The sequence below is a fragment of the Protopterus annectens genome, chromosome 17.part0 (genome assembly GCF_019279795.1).
Source record: "Protopterus annectens isolate FY-2018-M chromosome 17.part0, PAN1.0, whole genome shotgun sequence".
Taxonomy (NCBI): domain Eukaryota; kingdom Metazoa; phylum Chordata; order Ceratodontiformes; family Protopteridae; genus Protopterus; species Protopterus annectens.
In genome coordinates this window covers 146,539,074-146,560,107 of record NC_056751.1, presented here as the reverse complement: position 1 = coordinate 146,560,107, position 21,034 = coordinate 146,539,074, and the positions used below count along the sequence as shown (strand labels likewise).

The 21,034-nt window shown below is 44.6% G+C and overlaps 1 protein-coding gene across 1 annotated transcript in view; it reads right to left on the bottom strand.

The window, feature by feature from the left end:
* ERCC6L2 (ERCC excision repair 6 like 2) overlaps nucleotides 1-21,034 on the bottom strand; it is a 1,190,567-nt gene that overhangs the window by 1,003,794 nt on the left and 165,739 nt on the right. The window contains exon 5 of the mRNA XM_044058934.1: nucleotides 294-455. Within this exon, the coding sequence (XP_043914869.1) occupies nucleotides 294-455 (162 nt within the window). The remainder of the gene's footprint in view (nucleotides 1-293; nucleotides 456-21,034) is intronic.

Here is a 21,034-nt window from a genome sequence, read left to right as displayed (position 1 = left end):
TCTGCAGCCCTTTGTGTGAAGTCAGACATTCAAATGATCTTTCAGTCTTGATAAAGGAATGGACTAAAATTGGATTCAGACAGACAGTTTTATAAATGTAGCTGCACGAGGCTGAACTATACACCAGTTACATACCTAGTAAAGGAATGCATACAAGCTTTTATAACAGGATAGAAAACTTGTCATAACCCACAAAAAAAGAGAAACACATCCTTGAATCTAAAGTGGTAATCCATGAGAAATTAATCGACAAAAAAAGGTTACAAGCAAAACCGTTAATAAGTACAACCTACCAGTCCACAACACACCAAAGTTCTTCCATATTATTCTGAAGAATTGTTCCAGTAAGACCAATGCGAATTTTGCACTTTAAAGATTTCATCACTTTTGTTATCTGTGACTTGGGGTTCTTGAGCTTATGAACTTCATCCACGATAATAGCAGACCACACAATGCTGTCAATGAAAAATACCTTAATAATAGCAAGACTTGAGCAAATCAGGCAAATGTACTGCATGGTACACAAATTTTTACCTCAGTTAGTTCTAGGTTGCATTGTGTTTCCAACATTCATCTATTCTATACCTTACAGAGGTTAAAGAATGCTCATAATCAGTCAGGAATTATGATGTTTGCCAGAACAGTGCTGCTAGAAACAAAAGTTACATCCATATCATAATGATAAATCAGGAGTGCCAGTTATATATTCAGCACATTTGCGACTAAGACTGCCAGGTGTTAGCCCAACATCTAAAATGTTTCCAGGCTACTTGCACCCGCCCCCAACTCATAACTGACATGCAAGTAAGTTCCCATTACCAGATCTCTGGTCTAAGGCAAAGCACAAGAGAAGCACAGAAAAAGATAACACGGCATAAGCAATTTGCAGAAGGACCATGCCGGTCCCACCAGACAAGGCAGGGGGTATGGAGAGAGGGCATGTTTACAAAGATAGAACTGCCAATCCATAGCTACCATTAAGGTAAGTATGTACATTTCATATTCAGGATTGGAAGTTCAGTTTTCACCTTCAGTACACAGTCCCAAGCTGAGACTCATGGAGTGGCTTCCTGAATGACTATCTCCCTAATAAAGGCAGGTTTGAAAAAGAACCTCAAGCTGACATCAGATCCATATCAAACCTATTTCAAGAGAGTAGAGGACTGTCTGACAGACCAAAAGACAGATAGACAGTCTACTAGGTTGAACTGATGGGAACTACTGGAAATAACCACAGTTCTGGGAAATAACTATGGCAGAGAAAGACAGACAAAATGCACTCTACTAATGAACTACTGAAGTGTATGTAGACTGAGTAACTTACTAAGTTGAAGGAGTCCGGTACAGTCAATGTCGACTGGGTCCTCAACAGATATGTACAGATTGTGTAGACTATTAATTACAGTTCTGGAAATGAAGATCATAGGCTTGAAAAGGGAAAGACTGACGGGCTTCTGGCAATACTGTCAAATCGATCAGACTAGCAGGAAAACAGCCAGTCTGGAGACGGAGTGCAATCTCTTATAAGATAAAGCAAAAAGCTATCAATTTCATCAATAGGTGAAATTAGAAGTACACAGCAATTTCATCAATGGATGAGATTAAAAGTACACATCCATAACTGCCAACACATAATGCTGCAGTATATACTAAAACTCACTTCAAGAACATGGAATAAGCAAGTTAATATATACTAAAACTGAAATACTTGCTGTCATGAATCTTCTTGCCAAATGAGCTGCTGCCAAGTAGAAATATATTCAATGCCCAGCAAGTAGTGAGTAGCATATTATCAAACAAAGGTATATCAGAGAGAGGGAATTTTACACATCCATAGTTTTCTTGGGTAAGCACAGACCTATGGGTAAAAAAACATGAAGGCTTATGCATATACAAGGATATCATTAAATGGAAGCAATTAAAAGAAGAGGCTAGTCACTTCTGAGATTCATTTGAAGGGAATACTGGTGACATGCCAAATGCAAAAACTATAGCAAATGCCAAGTAAAACTTCATGAGTAACCTAGTCAGAGACATAGGGCAATGACATGCAATACCAAAAAGATAGCTCTTAAACTACTGAAGCTGGCCAATGTTGGACACTCAAACAGCCACAGCAGTAGCCGGACCATGTGACATCCCCTCAACGCTACACTAAATAGGAAAAAATAAAAGTCAGTTCTTGGAGCTCCTCCCTTTTCTTCAAAGAAGGAGCATCACATGGTCTATTTTTCCTGCCCTTGTGAGTCCATGAGGAGCTAGCTAAATAAATAAATAACTTTTATTTTAAAAACTGCAGCAAGCAGCTTCCTATAAGCTTTAGTCCTGAAGGCAAAATCAATACAAGAATACATTTCCATAACAGCTTTCAGAAATGTTGCTACAGAAATGAATACCTGTACTGCATTACTGACAAGATGGATTTGCTGATCTCACCCTCTGAGACATCATACCCAAGGTGGCTGTCGCCTTCAACCTCCACCCTAGCTAGACTTTGCAGTCACAGAGGTAATAGCTTCCACAGATGTAGAGTTTGATACGCAAAGCAAACAACTCAAAAGTTTTCCAAACCCACCTGTGGAATCAAGGGCAGCGCTAAAGTGCAGTATGCGGAGTCCCTGTCAGAGTATATTGCACCACTAGCTCTTTCAAATGAAAGGGACCCAAGTCATGTAAAGACAGATAAGCCAACATCAGGGCCTTAAAGATAATCTAATAATAAAATGGCAACCAGACCAGGTTATGCAGGACAGGAGTAATATGCTGGTAATAATCTGTGCCAGTAAGCAACCTGATAACAGAATTCAAAACTAATTGCAGGCAGTCCAGTTCAGTGCCAGGAAAAAGAAGTTATGTACTCACCATAACGTTCTATGTTGGTAGTCCATCTCACCCTTCAGTTTTACATATGGGTTCGGAGCCGATCCTCGGCTCTGACTCGGCCGATTTACAAGCTGGAAGACTTCTAGTTGGCTCGTGGCTAAGCAGGTATGCCATGGTGCACCAGTACAATCCCCAGATCTTGTTTGCTGCTCACTAGAATAACAACCATAAAAACAACCAATACTAATGGGTCTCCAACCAAGGGCAACCAAATTATTACTTCCAGATCTTCCAGGATGGGGGCAGAAGGGCGGGTTGGTAAAAATGAAAGGTGAGATGGACTACCAACATGGAACGTTATGGTGAGTACATAACTTCTTTATGTTAGGTAGTCCAATCTCACCTTCATTTTACATATGGGACAGCGTCCCTAGCACCTTATTCTTGGGTGGCTCATTGGAAAATACTCTTGAGCTCCGTGGAGCTAAAGGATGCTCTACCCCTGGATGTCAAATCCAATTTGTAATGTGTAATAAAAGTGTGAGGGGTAGCCCACGTAGCTGCTGCACAAATATTATCAAGTGGTACCCTGGCTTGAAAGGCTGCAGAGGTTGACAGCGACCTGGTAGAATGAGCCTTGATCTTGTAAGGTAAAAGTTTGCCCTCCGAGCTATAGATAAAGGCTATACAACTGGAAATCCAATTAGATAGTGTCACTTTAGAAACTGGTAAGCCCAATCTAGAGTCAGAAAAGGAAATTAATAATTGATCTGATTTCCAGAAAGCCTTAGTCCGCTGTAGATAAAAATGTAGTTGTCTATGAACGTCTAACTGATGAAAACGGTACTCAGCTGCATGACAGTGGTTAGGGAAGAAAAATGGTTTAAGGTAGCATTAGAACAAACATTGGGTACAAAGGAGGGATTAGTACATAATGACACCCTGTCTTTGTGAAAAAATCAAATAAGGTGGCTTAATAGACATGGCCTGTAGCTCCGATACCAGTCTAGCTGATGTGATAGCTACCAAAAACAAGGTCTTCCAAGACAAGAATTTTAGCGAAGATGAGTGGGAAGGTTCAAAGGGGGGAGAAGTCAATTTGGACAACACAAAATTTAAATCCCAAGAAGCCACTGGTTCTTGCAGAGGTGGTCTCAATAGAGTGGTCCCTTTCAAAAAGGTCTTGCATAGCTTATGAGACATTAAATTGGTATCTGGAAAACCTAAGTGAAAATGAGAAATCGCCACAATTGAACTCTGATAGTAGTAGCGGCAGATCCTTGCTGAAAAAGCTCAGAAAGAAAATCCAGAATCACAGGGACAGAAGCAGTGCATGGATCTGCATTCATTCTCTGTGCCCAAATAGAAAATATTTTCCATTTACTGCCATACAGCCTCCTAGTTGAAGGTTTATGGGAGGACATAAGAATATGTGACACTGAGGATGATACATCATGAAGCCTGACTATGGATGGAACTGGAGCAGCCACACTGTCAATTTGAGGGTGTGGATTGAGGGGTGTAGCGAACCCAACATGTCAGTAAATAGATCTGGAGCTGGGTCCAGAATCCAAGGATCGTCCAGGAGGAGAGGCTCGAGGAAGGGGAACCAGACCTGACGAGGCCAGTAAGGAGCAATGAGGATCAACTTGCTTCCCAGTCGAATGGCTTTCTGAATCACTTTGGAAATGAGAGGGATTGGAGGAAAGGCATACAGAAGTCCCATGGGCCTATTGTGAGCCAGAGCGTCTCTGGGAGACTCCCCCGGAGGGGGAATGAGGGAAAAATAGCTGCTGCACTTGGTATTGACTGGGCTGGCAAAAAGGTTGCAGCAAGACTGTCCCCATTTCCAGAAAATCTGATCCACTATTTCCCATTTCAGAGACCACTTGTGAGGCATTAGGATTGCCCAGCTGAGCTTGTCGGCTATCACGTTGGTCGTCTCTGGAATGTGCGTTGCAACCAGAAAGTGCTGGGAAGAAAAGTACAGTTTTGTACCTACCATAAATGTAGATGTTCGAGGATCCACATTGCTGCAGTCCTTACTATTGGGGTAGTCCGCTGTCCAGTCGGCCCGAATACCAGAGTATATGTCTGACGTCGGTCAGGGCGCATTAGACTGACGTCAGTACGTCAGGGTACTAATGCGCATGACCGACGTCATATCCTCAGTCTTTTCTTGCCCCAGATGTCAGAAGACCCTAAAAAGACAAGGCCCAAAATACCTGCACCAAAAATATGTACAATATATACAAAAATATATACAAAAATATCAGCATATAACCTCACCTACACAACCACCCCTAAACACAGAGGGGAAGGAGGGAGGGTAAATTGGACTGCAGCAATGTGGATCCTCGAACATCTACATTTATGGTAGGTACAAAACTGTACTATGTTCTTCGTTCCACATTGCTGCAGTCCTTACTATTGGGTAGAATCCCAAAGCAGAGGTAAGGGAGGCTGGCAAATCATAAAGAAGTAGGAGCTGACAACATGCCTTGCAAAACAGCTGTGGCAAAACCAGCCCTAGACTTAGAGTAGATAGGAAGGTGATAATGCTTAGAGAAAGTATGCACTGAACTCCAAGTAGCTGCCTCCAAAATATCCTTAGTTGCCACCCCCCTTAGAAATGCTGTTGAAGTGGCAGTAGCCCTAGTGGAATGAGGCCTAATCCCAGCTGGAACCTCCTTGCCATGATGGGAATAACAAAATGCAATGCAAAACCCAATCCACCTAGAAATAGTTTGTTTTGACACAGGCTTGCCCTTTGAACTCAAAGCAAAAGAAACAAACAACTGCTGAGACTGCCTAAAATCCTTAGTCCTGCTTAAATAATAACGCAATTGCCTGTGTACATCTAAAGTGTGCAAAATCTTTTCCCCTTTATTTTGGGGGTCTGCATAAAAAGTAGGCAAATGAATAGTTTGGTTTAAAGCCACACTAGAAACCACCTTAGGCATAAAGGAAGGATTAGTACGTAATGATACCCTATCCTTATGGAAAATCAAAAAGGGCTCTACTGCCATAAGGGCCTGCAACTCAGACACCCTTCTTGCAGAAGTAATAGCCAACAGAAAAGCAGTCTTCCATGACAAGTATTTCAATTCAGCAGTAGCCGCAGGCTCAAAAGGTTGTAGAGTAAGTTTTTCCAACACAAAATTGAGATCCCAAGCAGGAGTAGGAGCTCTACGTGGGGTCTTATATTCTTTGCCCCTCTAAGAAACTGCTTGAACAAAGGATGCGAAAACAATGGTGGGTCACAATCATAGTGAGCTGAAATTGCTGCAGCATGAATCTTAATGGAAGAGAAGGACAAACCTTTGTCCAATAACTCAGTAAGATATTGAAGAGCCACACTCAAATTAGGCTCAGAAATCTCCAAATTCTTTGCTGTACTCCAAAATAAAAATCTCTTCCATTTTTCTGCGTACACTTTCCTTGTACTAGGTCTTCTAGCTTCCATAATCACATTTAAAACTTGTTGAGGAAGTTGAGACCTGCTGTGTTTCAACACAGAATATGCCAGGCTGTTAGATGAAGAGAGTGAAGCTTGACATTGAGCAGATGACCGTCCTTCTGAGATAACAGATGAGGAATCAAAGGTAAAGGCCATGGAGGCTTCCTTACCAGACTCCTTAGTAGTGGGTACCAGTGTTGCCGAGGCCAATCTGGAGCTATCAAAATCATCCTTGGCTTGTCTTGTCTGACTTTTAATAGCACCTTTGGAAGAAGAGGCAGAGGTGGAAAGGCATACACATGAAGGTTTTTCCAACTGAAAGACAGAGCATCCACTTTCCAAGCTGTGTGATGAAACCCCTTTGTGCAAAACTTTGGCAGCTGGTGGTTTAGTGGAGAAGCGAACAGATCTATGTCTGGAGTTCCCCATGACACTGTCAATTTCTGAAATACATGAAGATCCAGTTTCCACTCGTGGGGATCCATGATTTGTCTGCTTAACACATCTGCTAAGGAGCTCTGTGCACTCGGGAGAAACCTTGCCTGAAGAGTTAGTTGCAAGCTTAGCGCAGTCTCCCATAAAAGCATTGCTTGCCGCATAGAGGATAAGAATGTGTTCCCCTTGCTTGTTGATGTACCACATGACAGTTGTGTTGTCTGTTAGAATCAACACCTGCCCTGGAAGAAGTAACTCCTTGAAAGCCATTAATGCAAACTGGACTGCTAACATCTCCTTCATGTTGATATGTAGATGCTGTAGTCTGGCAGGCCACTTGTCTTGTATCCACTTTCCATTTAGATGAGCTCCCCAAGCAATGTCCGAGGCATCTGTCGTTAAAATCTGACTCGCCTCTGGCCGGGTCACAGAGAGTCCCTTGTTTAGGTGACATTCCTGAGCCCACCACAAAAATTCTTTTTGAAGGCAAGGTATTATTTGAATGACAGTGTCCAAATCCTGGCAGTGCTGTGTCCATACATTTTGAGATACCATTGTAGCTTCCTCATATGCAGTTTGGCATTGGGAAGCACCAGAATACAAGATGCCATGAACCCTAATGCTTGAAGGACTGTCCTTGCAGTCAGCACGGACTGATGAGATAGTTGATGGAAGTAAAGTGATAGACTCTTTTGTTTGTCCGGGGTTAAAAGGCCATCTGGGCGCTGTATTCAGTCTCACACCCAGAAAGCACATATCTTGAGAGGGTACTAGACTGGACTTTATTTCGTTCACAGAATACCCTAGGCATCTTAGCACTGCTATAACATATTCCAGATGCTGTAGAAGGTCTTCCTTTTCTTGAGCCAGAATCAGGCAGTCGTCCAAGTAAGGATAGATTTGAATTCCTTTTAGCCTGAAGTAAGCTATCACTGGAGCCAGAACCTTTGTGAATACTCTGGGCAGTAGATAAGCCAAAGGGCAATGCAGAGAACTGATAATGAGAATTTCCAGCTCGAAAACGCAGATACTTCCTGCAACTTAGTCTTATAGGCACATGAAGGTAAGCTTCCTTGAGATCTAAAGTTACCATCCAGTGATCTTTGCCCAGCAGAGGTAAAAGCTGTTGTAACGTCAACATCTTGAACTTGGGAATGTCCAGATAAGTGTTGAGGATAGATAAATCCAAAATTGGTCTCCACGTGTTCCCCTTCTTTGGCACTAGGAACAGGCGAGAATAAAATCCTAGGCCCCTTTCTGATACAGGGACTGGCTGAATGGCCCCTATTTGGAGTAACAGAGAAATTTGCTTGTGAGCCTCTTTCCTTTGTGGAGGAGGAACATCTGGCATGCCTTTGAAAGGGGCAATGTATGGAAATAAAACCTGTAACCGTGGTGAATGATATCCAACACCCATCTGTCTTGAGTAATTAAATCCCAATTTCCTTTGAAAAGAGACAGTCTTCCTCCCAAAGGCGCTGCCAGACGAGAATCTACTGGCAGCTGAAAAGGCAGGTCATTGGGTCTGTTTACGAAAGGACTGACCCCTGCCCTCACCAGAAGTCTGAGCAGGTGAACTCCTGTTCTAGGCCTAAAAGAACCTTGAGCTCTGCCCCTACCACGTCTAGACCTACCCCTAGACTGGGAATCATAAGCAGGATATGTCCATCCCTTAGTAGGCCAATTTCTACTAAACTTCGGTGGCTGCACCTGCAAAAATCTTTAACAGTTTGCATAGACTTAGCTTTGTCCTCCATTTTCTTTAAAACTGCTTCCACAGGCGAACCAAACAACACATCAGACTGTAAAGGAGCATCCAAAATCCTTGTCTTAACATGCTCAGCTAAATTCTGATCCCTCAACCAGGCATGCCTGCGAAGAACAGAACTAGTGGCAGCCACCCTCGAGGAGGCCTGTACAGCATCAAAACCACATTGCAAAGAATGCTTACCCACTTGTTCAGACAGATGAACTAAATCCAGCAACTCTTTACACTCAATACCTTCCGCCAAAGCATCCACCTTAGATTTCAGTTGTGAAAGGAGATAATTTTGATATTTAAGCATGTGAAACTGACAATTCAACGCCCTCATGGCTAAAGTGGAAGAAGTATACACTTTCTTTCCCCATCTATCCAAAGCCCTTGCCTCTTTATCAGTGGGAACAGGGTTTTTAACCACAGAGGCCTTAACACCTTTAGGTCCCTGAGAAACAGTTTCCGGTTCTGCCCTAGGACTCTTAAAAGATACTTATGAGCTTCAGGCACCCTATAGTACCTATCAGGTTTAACAGGAGCAGGAGGCAAAGAATCAGGGTTCAGGAAGCCTCTGCAAAACATCTTCCACCACATTCAACACAGGAGGTATAGCTAAGGGCCTATGCTGGGGCAAAACAAGAATTCCCTAAGCCTTTTCCTGGAATCAGAGTAATCCTGGCCTTCCCATTTAAAGTGCTCCCTCATGGAATGCAGAGTCTCTGAAAATGAGAAATCCTCAGGAGGAGAAGCTGTAGGAGTGGAATCATCCACATCAGAATCAGAATAAGGAGGATACTCCTGCAAATCTTCCAGAAGACTCAGAAGCCTCTGAACACTGTTCAAAACTATCAAACTCGGTTCCACCCTAGGCCTCTTATCAGGAGAGGGCATAGAACCTCTAATCATAGTAATCAAATCTTCTGCCATTTTAAGCATATGTTTCTTAGGCACAGAACCTGAGATGCTAGGAGAAGCCCCCACTGAAGCTGAACTTGGCCTACCTCTCAAAGAAGTTTTGGCAACAGAAGGAGAGGCTCTAACTACCTTGGGAAGAGAGGGAAGAACAGTTACCTGAGAAGCCCCTCAGCCTGGCCTACCTCCTGAGAAGGCACATCCTGTAACAGTAAAGTCTCTGCCTGAGACTCCAAAGAAACTCCTGGCAAAACCTCTGGCTCCACTGAGCCTTCTAAAGAACCGACGTCCGGGACTGCCGGTTCATCAACCCTAGGCTTCGCTGTTTTGTCCTTGCACTTCTTGGACGAAGCGGGCGTCGGAGCATCCGACGGCATTTTATAATTGCAACGCTTCCCAAACACTAACCTGGCACAGTCTAACCGTCTCTTAATAGTGCGTTTGTTAAACCTAGCACAAGAGCGGCATCCAACAACGTCGTGCTCAGGCCCTAAACAAGGTATACACAAGGTATGGTAATCCCTATGAGGTATCTGTTTCCCACAAGAAATACAGTTATTCACTTTTTCTGACATCCGGTTAAATACTGAGGCAAGAAAAACCAAAATGTTCCCCAACGGGGTACTTAGCCAACTCTGATTCGGTCTGAAACTCCGGCTTCGGAAATATTTCAGAACGCCAACCTGCACTCGCAAAACTGCTTCTGCATCGGACCATGCGGCAAAAAAAGACTGAGGATATGACGTCGGTCATGCGCATTAGTACCCTGACGTACTGACGTCAGTCTAATGCGCCCTGACCGACGTCAGACATATACTCTGGTATTCGGGCCGACTGGACAGCGGACTACCCCAATAGTAAGGACTGCAGCAATGTGGAACGAAGAACATCTACCCATTCCCAAACTCGCATGGCTTCTAGACAGAGTGGGTAAGATCTGGCACCGTCCTCTTTGTTGATATACCAAACCACCAACATGTTGTCTGATTCTAACATGTTGTCTGATTCTATCGCAATTGTCCCTAGAGGAAGAAGGTCTTGAAATGCTTGCAACGCCAGAAGCGCTGTCCTCATCTCCGGAACATTAATATGCAGATGAGCCTCATGTTCTTGCCATGTGCCTTGGACAGTCCTGCCGAAATAATGCCCCCCCTACCAGATCTGGGAGGGGCCGGAACAAAGGGGGCACCCATGATCAGTTGATTGGGAGCTATCCACCATCGAAGGTCCTTCTTGCATGATTCCGTCAGCAGGATAGGATGGCTCAGTGGGAGAGATTGGAAGGACCATTGGAAGGACCACTGGGAAGACAGAAGCCACTGGAGAATTCTCATGTGCAACCTGGCTAATGGTACCAATAGAATTGTGGAAGCCATAGTCTCGAGGAGCTGAAGAACCCACTTCGCTTTGACCTTTCGCAATGGGAGAAACATTGTACTTGGGAGATTAAGTTCTGTGCCCTTTCCGCGGGGAGACGACCTGTCATGTTGACTGTGTCTACCTCTGCGCCTATAAAAATCACAGATTTAGAGGGCAATAATGCAGATTTTTTTCCAATTTATGGAGATCCCTAACTGAGCACAAAGTTGAATTGTGGCGTCCCTGTTTTGGAGAAGTAGATGCCTGGTGGGGGCAGTCAGGAGCCACTCGTCCAAATACGGAAACACCTGGAATCCATGACGTCTCAGGTGAGCTGTCACTACTGCCATGCATTTCGTGAACATCTTGGGGGCTGTGGTGAGACCAAAAGGCAGAGCGTAAAACTGATAGTGACTGACTTCCAGCTGGAAGCATAGATGGCTTCTGGGCACCTTGTCCATTTTTATGTGCTTGTAGTAGTCCTGAAGATCCAGATAGCACATCCAAAAGTCTTTCCCTAACATCGGGAGTATAGACTGCAGTGTTACCATCCGAAACTTGTCCTTCTTCACTGATTCATTTAATCTGCTGAGGTCCAATAATGGCCTCCAATCTCTGGTCCGTTTTGGAACTAAAAAGAACCTGGAGTAAGTTCCGAATCCTATCTGGTCTGCTGGGACAGGCTGGATGACTCTTTTTAAGAGCAACTATCTCCACAGTTGCCTGATCCCTGTGATTGGGTGGTACCTCTGGGAACCTTCTGGGAACAAATGGCGATAGGGAAAAGGGTATGATATAGCCTCTGATAACAACGCTTTGCACCCACTTGTCTTGGGTGATATTTAGCTAGGATTCTTGGTACAAAGAAATGGGACCCCCGACTGGCCCCAGAGAAGCGCAGTCGGGCACCACATCAGGAGTGCTAATAAGGCCATCCTCAAAAGGAATCATGGCCTTGTTGGTATTGTGGACTGCCCCTGCTTCTAGGGCGACGTCTGCCGTTTCCTCCTCCTCTGCCTCTGAAGCAGGATTCACCCTGTGTGTCAGGAAAGACCCTCTGGGACTTCTTGAAAGTACAGTTTTGTACCTACCATAAATGTAGATGTTCAAGTGCGCATACAGCTGCAGTCATCACACTTGGGTTATCCTGCCGTCAGGCGTGTCCTCGGTCGGCCGAATTCCAAAGTCTAGGTCCGGCGTCGGTTGTTGTCACTTCTTCCCTGATGTCAGTGTGGCAGGGGTATAAAAGAGGCAGCTGACGCCATTTTCTTCAGTTTTTCTTGCCCCAGATGTCAGGTGCCCCCAGAAAGGAAGGCAAAACATGATGTCATGCAAACATACATAAGTAGATAAATCAAAACAGTAGTTGCAAGCAAATACACCATAAAGGAATACCCCAAATAGGTTGTATGTTAAAGGTATTTGTCATAAGCCCTGTCCTAAGAGGGGATGGAGGGAGGGTAACCTGGACTGCAGCTGTATGCGCACTCGAACATCTACATTTATGGTAGGTACAAAACTGTACTATGTTCATCGTGCATACAGCTGCAGTCATCACACTTGGGTAGAATCCCAAAGCTAAGTAAGGGTGGCTGGTACTAAGCGTAATTAGGAGGGGCTAGAATGCCCTGCAAGACTGCTGTGGCAAAGCCCACTCTAGATTTTGAGTATAGTGGAAGGTGGTAGTGCTTGGAAAAAGTGTGCACTGAACTCCAAGTAGCTGCTTCCAAAATGTCCTTGGTAGGGACCCCCCTGAGGAAAGCTGCTGAGGTAGCTGTAGTCCTGGTGGAGTGGCATCTGATGTATACAGGCACTGATTTTCCATGAAATGAATAACAAAAGCGTATGCAGTGGGCTATCCATTTTGAAATAGTCTATTTGGAAATAGCCTTTCCTTGAGCACCTGTAGCATAGGACACAAAGAGCTGCTCAGATTTTCTGAACGACTTTGTTCTGTCCAAGTAATAACGAAGTTGCCTGTGAATGTCCAAGGAATGTAGTAGCCTCTCTCCTATGTTTTGTGGGTTTGGATAAAAGGTAGGTAAATGAATAGACTGATTCAAAGCCACACTGGATACCATCTTTGGCATGAAGGTAGGGTTGGTTCGTAAGGAAACCCTGTCCTGATGGAAGATGATGAATAGTTGCACAACCATGAGGGCCTGTAGCTCCGAAACCCTGCGTGCTGAAGTAATAGCCAAAAGGAAGGCTGTTTTCCATGACAAGTACTGTAGCTCTGCTGAAGAAGCCAGCTCAAAAGGAGGCAGTGTCAGCTTCTCCAATACGAAGTTGAGGTCCCAAGCTGGAGTTGGTGGTTTCCGTGGGGGTTTTATATTTTTTGCCCCTCTGAGGAACTGCCTTAATAGAGGATGTGAGAATAAAGGAGGATCCGTATTGTATTGTGCTGAAATGGCTGAAGCGTGGATCTTGATGGAAGAGAAGGAGAGGCCACTGTTTAACATCTCAGTTAGGTACTGTAAAATCTGGGGTATATTTATTACCCAAGGATTCTGACCCTTTGCTTGATTCCAAGAACAAAATCGTTTCCATTTGGTGGAGTAGGTTTTTCTAGTGGAGGGTCTCCTGGTCTCCAAGATGACATCCTGTACCCTCCTTGGAGCAGAGAGTTTGTTGGTAAACTAAGGTATTCTCCATGCAGCTAGATTTAGCGTTCTGAGCTGGCTGTGAAGGGTCTTGTAGTTGTGCTGGGACAACAGAAGAGGAACTTGAGGAAGGCTCCATGGTGGTGAGTGTGACAGGCTCTTTAGGAGAGGATACTAGTGCTGTCGTGGCCAGTCTGGAGCAATGAGAATCATTTGCGGCCTCTCTGCTCTGGTTTTTAGTAGGACTTTGGTCAGTAGAGGTAGACGCGAGAAGGCATAGACTGTCAATGCTGTCCAATTGAAAGAGAGTGCGTCCACTTTCCAGGCCTGTGGATGATAGGTCCTTGAGCAGAATTTTTACAACTGGTAATTTCTGTGGGTAGCAAGTAGATCTATGTCTGGCTGTCCCCATGCCTGAGTTATCTTTGAGAAGACTTGAGGATGCAACTTCCATTCGTGTGGGTCTGTCATTTTTCTGCTTAAGTTGTCTGCCAGTGTGTTTTCCTTCCCTGGCAGGAATTATGCCTGTAGTTGAATTTGTAATTCCAGTGCTGTGTTCCACAGGGTCATGGCTTGCCTGCACAGGGGGTATGAATGCGTTCCCCTGTTTGTTTATGTACCACATGACTGTGGTGTTGTCTGTCCTTATTAATAGCTGGCCTGGATGCAGTAGGTCTTTGAAGGTCATAAGAGCATTTTGCACGGCTAGCATCTCCTTTTGGTTGATGTGTAGGTGCATCTCTTTTTGGGACCATTTTCCCTGAATACACTGACCTGCCATGTGTGCTCCCCAGGCGTAGTCTGAGGCGTCTGTTGTGATGATTTGAGTTGCTTGTGGTAAACTGAAAGGAAGACCTGTGTTTCTTTGGCATGCTTGAGTCCAACACAAAAATTCCTTTTGAAGGCATGGAATGAGTGGTATAATTGTTTCCAAGCTGTGGCTGTGCTGAGACCATAAGTTTTTTAGGTACCATTGTAGTTTCCTCATATGCAGCTTTGCAAATGGTATTAGTAGGATACAAAATGCCATGAACCCCAGAGCCTGCAGGATTTCCCTTGCAGTTAGCCTGGTTAAAGTTGCCATTTTGTTGTAGTATTGAGACAGTTGCCCTTGTTTGTCTGGCGTGAGGTAGGCCATCTGGGTTGTTGTATTTAAGCTGGCACCCAGGAAAATTATCTGTTGAGAAGGTATTAGTTTTGATTTATTTTTGTTCACTGTGTACCCCAGGCAGTTTAACAGATTTATTACAAACGCCAGATGTTGCAATAGAAGGTCCTTTCTGTCTGCTTGGATCAGGCAGTCGTCCAGATATGGGTAGATTTGGATTCCTCGTTGTCTGCAGAAGGCAATTACTGATGCCAGGCATTTCGTAAACACTCTGGGTGCAGTAGATAAGCCAAAGGGCAATGCAGAGAATTGGTAATGGGTTGAACCTGTAAGAAATCCGAGGTATCTTCTGCAATCTTGTCTGATAGGGACATGCAGGTATGCCTCCTTGAGGTCCAATGTTACCAGCCAAGACTCCTTGCCCAACATGGGAAGAAGCTGCTGAAATGTGAGCATCTTGAATTTTGGTACCTCTAGATATGTGTTTAGAATAGATAGGTCTAAGATGGGTCTCCAATCTTTGTCCTTCCTTGGTACCAGAAATAGTCTTGAATAAAAACCTTGACCTTGTTCTTTTGCAGGTACCTCTTGAACTGCTTTCATATCCATGAGAGTGGAAATTTGCCTTTGTGCCTCTGCCCATTGATTTTGTGGCAGGTTTGGCATGCCTCTCATTTTTGGAAGGGTGTGAAAGTGGAGCCTGTAGCCTCTGTCTATAATATCCAGAATCCATTTGTCCTGTGTAACAATGTGCCAGTTTTTTAAAAATAAGGCCAGTTTTCCACCCAAGGGTGCTGCCATTATATCTTTGTTTGGCAGGCATAGGGGAAAGTCATTGCATCTGTTTTCTAAATGACTGTGGTCTGTCTTCTCCACCTCTTGGGGTTGGTGTTTGCCACTGTCTAGCTCTGTAAGATCCTTGAGGTTGTCCTCTACCCCTTGGGCATCTGTATCTGCCCCTTTGGGGTCTGTCCATGGCTGGAAAGGACCAATTTTTTGAAGGCCAGTTTCTGCTGAAGCGTGGAGGCTGCACCTGCAAGAAATCTTTAACTGTTTGCATAGATTTCACTTTTTCCTCCATTTTCTTTAGTACCTCCTCAGCTTTAACACCGAACAATACATCTTTTTGTAGTCGTGGATCTAATAACTTTGCTTTGACATGATCTGGTAAGGTTTGCTCTTTGAGCCAAGCATGCCTACGTATGACAGACCCTGTGACAGCGGCTCTGCATGAGGCCTCTAAAGCATCAAAACCACACTGCAAGGTATGTTTCCCCACTTGTTCTGCTCCATGCAACAAATCCTGCAACTCTTTCAAGTCTGGTTGTTCTGTTTGTGTCATTTTGCCTTTCAGCTGAGATAGCAAGAACTGTTGGTATTTTAACATATGAAATTGACAGTTTAATGCCCTCATGGTTAAAGTGGCTGATGTATACACCTTTTTCCCCCACCTTTCTAATGCTCTAGAATCTCTCTCTGAAGGCAAAGGGTTTTTAGCAGTAGAGGCCTTAATCCCCTTGGGACCCTGTGAAATTGTTTCTGGGTCAGCAGTATGGCTTTTATAAAAGAACTGGTGAGAATCAGGAACCCGGTAATATCTGTCTGGTTTTAACAGGGGCTGGAGGTAATGAGTCTGGATTAAGACTGGCTTCTGCGTACACATCATCCAAAATATCTAAGACAGGAGGAATAGCCAGGGGCCTATGCTGGGGAAGTAGTAGAAATTCCCTGAGCCTTTTCTTGGAATCTGAGTAATCTTGGCCTTCCCAGTGGAAGTGCTCTCTCAGTGTATGCAGGGTTTCCCCAAAAGAGAAGTCCTCAGGGGGGGGAGACCAAGGGAATAGACTCCTCAGCATCCGAGTCTTCAAATTGGGAATATGTGTAATCCTGGTCCTCAGAATGGTCTGAAGTAATAGAAGCCTGGTCTGAGGAAGGGTAGTCTTCCTCCAACCTGGGTCTTTTGTCTGAGGGGGGTTGAGAACCCCTGATGAGAGTAATCAAATCCTCAGCCATTTTAAGTATCTGTTTTTTAGGCATGGGGCTTTGAGAGAGGGTCTGAGGCCCTGGTTTTTCAATTTTCATTGCAGCTTTGATTTAGTGAATGTTTTAAAAGAGGAGGTGGTAGGCCTGAAAACGCCTTCAGAAATGGCAGGCCTGGCTAAAATTTCGGTTTCCCCGCCAAGAGTGGCGTCGGTATCTACAGTAGGAATGGAGACAGAGGATCCTGCGGCCTCGGGTACTGAAGTCACCGGTAAAATAGTTTAATCAGTAGTCAGGGGCTGCGTAGGCGCCTCGCTGAGAACCGGAGAACCGGTAGTCGGCCTAAGCGTGATCTCAGTACTCGGTGCAGGCCTCGGATGCATATCCTTATCCTTGCGTCTTTTGCCTAAAACTGGCGTCGGAGCATCCGACGACATGATATAATTAAACCTTTTGCCAAAATAATGAAGCACTTGTTAAACCTAGCACAAAAACGGCAGGCCGAGACGTCGTGGTCTGGCCCTAAGCAAGGTATACAGTAAGAGTGAAAATCCTTATGCGGTATTTGCTTCCCACAAGAAATGCAATTATTAACTTTGTCTGACATCGGTCTGAGGCAAGAAAAGTTTCCCCAACGGGGTACTTAGCTTTAAAGAAGACTTCGGCTGAAAAACTGTTCGCAAATCTCAGGAGCTGGCCGACCGGCACTTGCCTTCACCTTGGAACCAAACAATGAGGAACCATCAAATGGGGCATTGGTGAAAGTAGACTTGAACTGTTCTGCAAAATTACATAAGCTCATCCAGGAGTGGCACCTCAAGGCGACTCCGGAACCCGCTGCTCTACTTGTTCCATCCACAGCATCAGAGGTCAAGTTGCATGGAGGAATTAAAGTACAGTTTTGTACCTACCATAAATGTAGATGTTCGAGTGCTAATACAGTTGCAGTCATAACAGATGGGTTTTCCTGCCATCAGGCGGGTCCTCGGTCGGCCGAATTCCAAAGTCTAGGTCCGGCGTCGGATGTCGTCGCTTCTTCCCTGACGTCAGTGCGACAGGGGTATAAAAGAACCAGCCGATGCCATTTTCTTCAGTTTTTCTTGCCCCAGATGTCAGGTGCCCCCAGAAGGAAGGCAATACATAAATTTATGTAATAATGCAATGCAGTATAAACAGAAAACAGTAGTTGCAAGCAAATACACCATAAAAGAATACCCCAATCAGGTTGTATGAGGAGTAGTTAGCCATTAGGCCTGCCCCAGAGGGGAAGGAGGGAGGGAAACCTGGACTGCAGCTGTATTAGCACTCGAACATCTACATTTATGGTAGGTACAAAACTGTACTATGTTCATCGTGCATACAGCTGCAGTCATAACAGATGGGTAGAATACCAAAGCTAAAAAAGGGGGTGGTAGGCACTAGGTGGAACTAGGAGGAGCCAGGATGCCCTGCAAGACTGCAGTGGCAAAGCCTGCTCTAGATTTGGAGTATAATGGTAGGTGATAGTGCTTAGAGAAAGTATGTACAGAACTCCAAGTGGCAGCTTCCAAAATATCTTTGGTAGGAACCCCCCTGAGGAATGCTGCAGAGGTAGCTGTGGCCCTTGTGGAGTGAGGCCTGATGCCTGCAGGTACAGTTTTACCATGAAAAGAGTAACAAAAGCGTATGCAGTGGGCTATCCATTTTGAGATTGTCTGTTTGGAAATAGGCTTCCCTTGAGCTCCTGTAGCATAGGACACAAAGAGTTGCTCTGATTTTCTGAAAGGCTTTGTTCTGGCCAAATAATAACGTAGCTGTCTGTGAATGTCCAAGGAATGTAGTAGTCTTTCTCCTTTGTTTTGAGGATTGGGGTAAAAGGTAGGTAAGTGGATAGCCTGATTCAAGGCTACTCTGGATACTACCTTTGGCATAAATGAAGGATTGGTTCGCAAGGACACTCTGTCCTGATGGAAAATTATGAAAGGCTGCACAGCCATGAGGGCTTGTAGTTCCGAAACCCTGCGAGCTGAGGTGATAGCCAGCAGGAAGGTGGTTTTCCAGGACAGATATTGCAGTTCTGTTGAGGCAGCTGGCTCAAAGGGAGGCAAAGTCAGTTTTTCTAGAATGAAATTGAGGTCCCAAGCAGGTACTGGTTGTTTCCTTGGGGGTTTTATATTCTTAGCTCCTCTGAGGAACTGTCTTAAGAGGGGGTGAGAGAATAAAGGAGGATCAGTGTTGTATTCTGCAGAAATGGCTGAGGCATGGATTTTGATGGAGGAGAATGAAAGTCCTCCGTTTAGCATCTCGGCTAGGTACTGTAATATTTGAGGTAAATTCAGCATTCCAGGGTTCTGGCCCTTTTTCTCATTCTAAGCACAAAACCGTTTCCATTTTGCGGAGTAGGCTTTTCTAGTAGAAGGTCTTCTGGCCTCCAAAATGACATCCTGCACCTCCTTGGAGAGTAGGGTCTGTTGTGATTTTAAGGAACCTTCCATGCGGCTATATTGAGTGTTTTCAGCTGACTGTGAAGAGTTTTGAAGTTGTGCTGAGTCAGTAGAAGAGGCATTAGAGACAGGATCCATGGTGGGGAATGCGTCAGGCTCCTCAGGAGTGGGTACCAGTGTTGTCTTGGCCAGTCTGGAGCAATGAGAATCATCTTGGGTCTGTCTGCTCTGGTTTTTAATAGAACTTTGGGCAGCAGAGGAAGAGGTGGAAAGGCATAAACTGTCATTGTTGTCCAACTGAAAGAGAGTGCGTCCACTTTCCAGGCCTGTGGATGAAAGGTCCTTGAGCAGAATTTTGCCAATTGGTGATTTCTGTGGGAGGCAAAGAGATCTATGTCTGGCCTTCCCCATGCTTGAGTTATCTTTGAAAAAACTTGAGGATGCAACTTCCATTCGTGTGGATCTGTCATATTTCTGCTTAGGTTGTCTGCCAGCGTGTTTTCCTTGCCTGGCAGGAACTGTGCTTGAAGCTCGATTTTCAATTCCAGAGCCATGTTCCAAAGAGACATGGCTAGCCTGCATAGGGGGTAAGAATGGCTTCCTCCCTGTTTGTTTATGTACCACATTACTGTGGTGTTGTCTGTCCTTATCAATAGCTGGCCTGGATGCAGCAGGTCTTTGAAAGCTGTAATAGCATTAGTTACTGCTAGCATTTCCTTTTGATTGATGTGTAGGTGCTTTTCTTTTTGGGACCATTTGCCCTGAATGCACCGATCTGTCATGTGCGCCCCCCAGGCTTAATCCGAGGCGTCTGTTGTGATGCCATGATTTGCTTGAGGCTTGCAGAATGGTACACCTGTGTTTCTTTGGAATGCTTGAGCCCACCACAGAAATTCCTTTTGAAGACATGGAATCAGTGGTATTATTGTTTCCAAACTGTGGCTGTGTTGAGACCATAAGATTTTTAGGTACCATTGAAGTTTCCTCATATGCAGCTTTGCACATGGGATTAGTAGGATGCAAGATGCCATGAATCCCAGAGCCTGCAGCATTTTCCTTGCAGTCAGCCTGGTGAAAGTTGCCAGTTTTCTGAAGTATTGAGTTAGTTGCCCTTGTTTCTCTGGCGTGAGGTAGGCCATCTGGGTGTTCGTATCCAAGCTTGCACCCAGGAAAATTATTGTTTGAGAGGGTATTAGTCTTGACTTCTTTTTGTTTCCTGTGTATCCCAGAGATTTCAACAACATTATTACAAACGCTAGGTGTTTCAGAAGTATGTGCTTGCTGTCCTTTTGGATCAGGCAGTCAACCAGATATGGGTATATTTGTATCCCTTGAAGTCTGCAGAAGGCAATTACTGATGCCAGGCATTTCGTGAACACTCTGGGCGCAGTAGATAAGCCAAAGGGCAATGCAGAGAATTGATAATGGGTTGAACCTGCAAGAAATCTGAGGTATCTTCTGCAATCTTGTCTGATTGGGACATGCAGGTATGCCTCCTTGAGGTCCAATGTTACCAGCCAAGACTCCTTGCCCAGCATGGGAAGAAGCTGCTGTAATGTGAGCATCTTGAATTTTGGCACGAGTAAAAATGTGTTTAGGAAGGATAGATCTAAAATAGGTCTCCAATCTTTTCCTTTTCTTGGTACCACGAATAGTCTGGATGACCCTGTTCTTGTGTGCAGGTACCTCTTGAATAGCTTTCATGTCCATGATATCTGAAATTTGTTTTTGTGCCTCTGCCCTTTGATTGTGTGGCAGGTTTGGCATGCCTCACATTTTTGGAAGGGTGTGAAAGTGGAATCTGTTGCCTCTGTCTATAATGTCCAGGATCCATTTGTCTTTTGTGACAATATGCCAATTTTTCGAAAATAATGCCAGTTTTCCGCCTAAAGGTGCTGCCATTTGAGCCTTGCTTGGCATGCAAAGGGGAAAGTCATTGGTTCTGCTTTCTAAATGGCTGTGAACTATCCTCACAACCTCTTTGTGTAGGTGTTTGCCATTGTCTGCCTCTAAATGATCCTTGAGATTGCCCTCTACCCCTCGGGCGCCTGTATCTACCTCTTTGGGGTCTGTCTGTGGCTGGAAAGAACCAATTTTTGGAAGGCCAATTTCTACTGAAACGTGGAGGTTGTACCTGTACGAAATCTTTCACTGTTTGCACTGATTTTGCCTTTT